The 6,155-nt window shown below is 27.4% G+C and overlaps 1 protein-coding gene across 1 annotated transcript; it reads right to left on the bottom strand.

Moving 5' to 3' along the window:
- Window positions 1-321: 321 nt before the first annotated feature.
- On the bottom strand, window positions 322-5,942 carry LOC109788436 (uncharacterized). Its single transcript, XM_083069103.1, has 5 exons — window positions 5,939-5,942; window positions 3,826-4,060; window positions 3,464-3,494; window positions 3,285-3,365; window positions 322-909 (listed from the first exon to the last, which is right to left on the bottom strand). Exons 1-5 carry the CDS (start codon window positions 5,940-5,942, stop codon window positions 619-621), a joined length of 642 nt encoding a protein of 213 aa, XP_082925229.1. The 3' UTR covers window positions 322-618.
- Between the last annotated feature and the right edge of the window lie 213 nt (window positions 5,943-6,155).

Here is a 6,155-nt window from a genome sequence, read left to right on the forward strand (position 1 = left end):
GGCCCACCAAGCCCATTGAGCCCACTAAGCTCTGTCGCAATATATCAATTAAGGTTCTTCTTAAATCCCTCGCTAACCCCTCGCAAATATGTCCGTCGCAAATCCCTCGCTAACCCCTCGCAAATGTATCCTTCGCAAACCCCTCGCTAATCCAACGCAAATCCATCAAGGCATATCAATTGAGTCCCCTCCCAAATGCCACGCTAATCCCTCGCGAAACCTTCACAACATATCTTTTGAGTTTCCTCGCGAATCCCTCGCTAATATCTCACAAAACCTTCCTAATTTATCTATATATATACATTATTCTCTCATGAATCCTTGTAGATATGCCACTTAATTTGATATTTTAAATAAATTTAAATCAACTACATAATTTTTTTCAATTGGACATGATTTAAAATAAAAAACTAAATTGTTAAATGTCTTACAAAATCCAACTTGTGCATACTATCTTAAAGAAACCCAAACTAATCAATTTCTTACAAAAAGAAAAGCCAAATAATGAGTCATCCTAAATAGTAATCAACCTAAGCTAGTAAAATCATCATCTCGTCCTTGATCCTCCCTACGTTGGTTGGTTGATGGTGTTGTTGATGGTTGAACTGCCTGAATTATCTATCTCATCATCTCTGGTAATTGTGTTTGCAAAAAAGAGGCCAATGCAGTATTTATAACTGTAGTGACCCGTTCTTCTGTCATAGGCGTAAGATTTGTAGAGGAACTTGCAACCTCTGGAGATGAAGCTTGTGTAGAGCTACTAGTTCCAAGATCCAAGCTATGCCCCATGCCATGAACTCTTTTCTTCTTGTTTTTACTTGCAGCTTTTAACCAAAGATCAGAATCAATTACAAGATGAGATGAAGTGTCTTCTCCATATTTTTGTGTCATTAATTCTTCATATGTTTCCTACAAATAATAAACAAAAAAAAAGTGAAATAGTAAGAGGTTAAAAAAGTACATAATCAATCTTAAAATATAAAATAACATACAATAAATTTCTTTGCCCTAGTTGAGACAAATTCACCATCATTACTCTTAACATCCAACTTCTATTTGGTCTCATTACTCTTGTTTTTTATTTCACAAATTAAAATAATAATGCCTAGATGAATAAAAAATATAGATAAAAAAGGGAAAGTAGAGAAGGCATTAGTTAAGCTCATTATATATGTAAAGGTTAGCTTTAAATCCAATACCAATTATGACATTAGTATCAGAGCAATAACACTTAATTTTTTTTTGTTCTCTATATGTTTAGGTTTGCACATTATGTGCCTATAACTCTTAGTTTTAGTTAAAATACCATGCAGTAGATAAAATATAGTTTTAGCTATATCATACATTGTGTGCTAGATACATACTACTATGTCAAATACAACTAGTATTAACACATTCGTCCAAATGATACATTTATGTGTTAGATACATACTACTATGTCAAATAAGACTACTAACATGACAAGATTCCTAACTGATGATGCAAAACGATTTTATATCTTCTAAAAGTAGTAAAATTCAAAAAATGTTAGATTTAGTTTGTGAATATCCTCCACGTGCTTGAATTGGAATAGGTGCCTGCGAAGCTGGAACTCCCAGCAGTTTCCATAAAGGACAAAGCTTGTATATAGTTTCATTTTCATAGGTTTTGTGTGTCAAGGTGTGGGATCATGCGATTAAACACAATTATATAAAGAAATTTTTAGAACTAGAACATGTAAATTACTCATTGAATATTGTGAATTTGAAAAACTCTCATAATTGTATTCTCTAGAACCGAAACAACAGGAAATAAGTGTTGTCCTTCCTTAAATTGGTCCGAGCCAATTCCGCTCTATGCCTATGTTTGATTGAAAGTGTGATTAAGACAAATGCATCAATTATTAAATGAATTATCAAGATTAAATAAGAATATACATTAATCCCTAAATCTTGAAATGAATTATCAAGATTAAAAAACATAATAAAAAGTCACACAAATTTTAAGTAATTATGTAACTTTAAATTTCTTTAACATTAATTATTTTTGTATAATTTTTATTTACTCCACTAACTCTCGGTTTTTTCTCATTATGTATATATATATATATATATATATATTACTAAATCACATTCTTGTGAATATAGGCTCTTTCCTTATCAACTGAATCAGCTTTTTCTAATATGTTTGTTTGCTTTGAATCATACAACACTGAATGAAGAAGCTCACCTGCAATTACTAATTCAGCTTTTAGTAACCTCTTCTTTTCTCACTCTGTTGCAATTTGAATTTTCTACAGTAGTTGTATTTCTCTAGCAAAGCATTGCGTTTAATAGTCAAAAAAAGACAAATCAACAAAGTAAATATAACTTATTCTTTAATGAGGACAACATACAAGCAAAATTCAATAAAAAAAAAAGGACAGAATCATAAAAATACTATATTGACTAAATTCTACCAAGCATAACTAAATAAAAATAAATATTATTTATAAAAAACAACAAAACAAAATTGCACTGCAAAGTAGACTTGAATTGGGTTCATTCAGGAAATGTCATGTATCACCCCGATAAATCCATTGATCTGAGGTCATCACAACTAGATTCCACAAATTCAACTAGGTAGTTGCCAAGCATACTATGGTCATTATGGCCATTGTTGCCAAGTATACTCATGCCTAATAGTACATACAACTAGCCACACATTCACGTAAAATGAAGTAATTTAGGAAAATTCAATTCTAAAATTAGTTAAACCATAAAAGAACATAATATTATATTAAATGATAAATTCAATTGCTACATTTATATTATTCCCATCATGAATCTAACAACATACAGGGAAAACAAAAGCTTGTAGAAAACTACAATCCAGTCAGAACGTGTTTGAATTGGAGTCACGACGTGAAAAATCACGTTTAATCAGAAGTAAAAAATAATAATTTTCACGTAAATTAATACATGGACGTGGAGAGAGAAGATAAAATTATGTTTGAAAATGAAAATCAAACACGCACTCCGTAAACAGAAAAATTGAAAATGACACATAAGAAAATTACAAGTAAAACTAAAAATGAAAACTTGACAAAACAATAATCACGGTCAATTTTTTCAAATTAAAACAAAAGGATATGCTTATTCGGATTATTACTCTTCAGCCTTTTTTTTTTTCAGAACAGCTTATCATCAAAATGCTGCTGACAGAACTTCTAGTCAAAATAACTCATTTTATGCTATAATTAAGCAAATTTAACAGTTTGAGATTGAACAAAGAACCAGTAGACCAAAACAGCATCAGTCACTTACAATAGCAACTTTGTTTTCACCAATAAATGCAGTAGCTTCATCAGCAGATTTAATTTCAGTTGAAGCAGGACCACTTTGTTTCTTCAAATAGTCACATAGAAAATCAGCATTCGCATAATCTTGCCCGTAAACTAAATAAAAAAAAAAACAAAATCAAAACTATAGGTAAACAAAATTACCTCGGGAGCAAGCTTCTTACAGAGGCCACACCTAGAAAGGAAAAAACAAAAACCATATGAAAACCGCAATGCACTAAAATTGATAACAATCAATAGCAAAGAAATCGATTTAGACCTAAACGAAATGCAGCAAAATTATCAGATAGAACGAAAATTTAGACCAAATGATTCAAAATGCAAATCCAACACCAATAGTTGAAACGAATACACAAAACGAATAAAACATTACCAAAATCAGAGTAAAATCTGGACATTAGAACATGCAGAAAATTCAAACAGGAAATTGACAGAACTAAAAGATCTACGCAAATGAAACGGATCAGGAAAAGTAAACAAAAAAAAATGAAAGAATCGAAACGCACCATGGTGCGTAGAACTCGACAACATCATGCTTGCTGACAGTGTGGTGGAAGTTGGAGTGATCCAATGTGAGAACGAGCTCTTTGGCATCGGACTCCTCGGCAGAGATCTGAGACGCGAAGAGAGGATTCGTCTGCCATTGGTGTTGACGGCGGTGGGAACGAGTGCCGTGGTGGAAAGTCTCTCTGATGAGTGAAATATTAAACCCGTGTGAAATTGTGATGTGTCTTTGTGCTACTTTTTACTTTTTATTTTTTATTTTTGGGTGCTCACAGAGAATATTAATTGGACGGTTTCAATTTTAAGATTCAGTCACCCACGTAATTTTATGCAACAGAGCGTGTTATCGTCTTAATGTTTTAAGGAGGCTAGAGATTTAGAAATTTAAATTATTTTAATTTCAGTTTTTATATTTTTAAACATTTTAGTTATACGAGTCAATTTAATTTTTTTAAAAGATTTAATGTACATTTAGTAATTTGATTTATTTTGAGTAAAATTAATTTTCAATATATATATATATATATATATATTTAGATTTAAGATCAAATTTTGTTAAAAAAATATTATTTAATTTTTAAATATTTAATAGTTCAAAAATTAATGTATTTATATTATTAAGATTTCAGCGGTCAATTTTTTTTATATTTATCTTGTATTCATTTTTATATGAATAATTTTTTATCTTTATTTATATTATGTAATTCCCTAATTTATTTTCATTTTGACGTGAACCTGTTTATAAATAAATGCTCATACAAATAATAATTATTTTTCACGTGAACCTCTCTAACAATAAAAAAACTGGAGTTTTAAAAATTATACAACTTTATAAATATTTTAATCATCATCGTGTTTACTTATATATATAATTTATGCTTACTTAAATTTTCAAATATTATATATTAAATATAAGCTAAATATTAATTTACAGTTTTTTTTAATGTTAATCTTTCCAATTTTTTAAAATTATTTTTAATTTTTATAGGATTTTCCTTTCTCAATTTTAATTTTTATAATATTTTTTTTAAAAGTGTAGTCAGTATAAGTTTATATATTTTCTTTCTAACTTTTAGTTATTAGTATGAAGTTACATATGAACTAAAGTGAAAGAAAAATTATAATATTTAAATAATTAAAATTTGAAAAATACATATTTATAAGGACAAAAATAAATTAAAAATTTATAAGAACTAAAATTGAGAAAACATAAATTTACAGAGACTAAATTCTTATCTAAATTAAAATAAACAAAAATATTTTAAATTATCAAAATTAAGAAAACAAAACATACATAGACTAAATTCATATTATAAACATATAAATTATATTTAATATTTATGATGATATATATGTGGGTTTTAAAAAATATATATGAGTGAAAATTCAGTTACTTCAAAAGTATCTCTTAAAAGAGTTATTTAATGAATGTAATTACGCTATATATTGAATTTCTTATTCAATAAATTAAGTCTAAAAATTTGTATACTTTATCTTTTAATCAATAATCTTATTGAGTTTTGCTTTTATATATATATATATATATATATATATATATATATATATTGGACAAGATAAGAGGATAAGGAAAATAATCCTAATGTGTGTTTGGATGAAAAATTTTACAAATTCAAAGAATTTTAAATTCTTAGTATTTGAATTACTTTAATTTTAACTTTATCATTCTTAAAATATTTTGTTTGGATAAGTTAATTCCACCATGGTAAAATTGGTTTTAAAAATATGTTTATATGTTGAGATTTTTAAATTAAATTTATAAAAATAAATATTAGCTAATTTTTAAATATTAAATAGTTTTAAAAATTAATATTAGATAATATTTAATAATTTTAAAAATATTTTTAAATATTCAATAATTAAAAAAAATGAAGAGATAAGAGATAAGATAAACAATATATAAGTGAAATAAAAAGAAAAATAATATGAGGAATTTCAAATTCTTACTTTTTTAGGAGAATTTAAAATTCTACTATTTTAAGGAATTTTACAAATACTTGAATTTCAAATTCTTTATAAATTCTCTATCCAAACAACGTATTTCACCTCAAAGAATTTTAAATTCTTCAAATAAATGAATTATTCCATTTAAATTACCCATCCAAACTCACTATAAAACAATTTACAAGGGATTTATTCTCTAAATTTGCGAGAGATTTAATAGCAATTTGCGAGGGTCTTGTTCTCTAAATTTACGAGACATTTGTGAGAGTTTTGCAAGCAATGTAATCTCTTATTTGCGAGGGATTAACGAAAAAACTTTTCCCTCCCTAATTTGCGAAGGATTTGCGAGGCCTATACTTATAACTCATTA

This window comes from Cajanus cajan, chromosome 1 (genome assembly GCF_000230855.2).
Source record: "Cajanus cajan strain Asha chromosome 1, NIPB_CcT2T_4, whole genome shotgun sequence".
Classification (NCBI taxonomy): domain Eukaryota; kingdom Viridiplantae; phylum Streptophyta; class Magnoliopsida; order Fabales; family Fabaceae; genus Cajanus; species Cajanus cajan.

Coding starts and splice junctions, on each gene's coding strand:
- LOC109788436 (XM_083069103.1), bottom strand. Junction 3,495..3,825: donor GTCGAGTTCTACGCACCATG/GTGCGTTTCGAT, acceptor TTTCCTTTCTAG/GTGTGGCCTCTGTAAGAAGC. Junction 910..3,284: donor GTGAAAACAAAGTTGCTATT/GTAAGTGACTGA, acceptor TATTATTTGTAG/GAAACATATGAAGAATTAAT.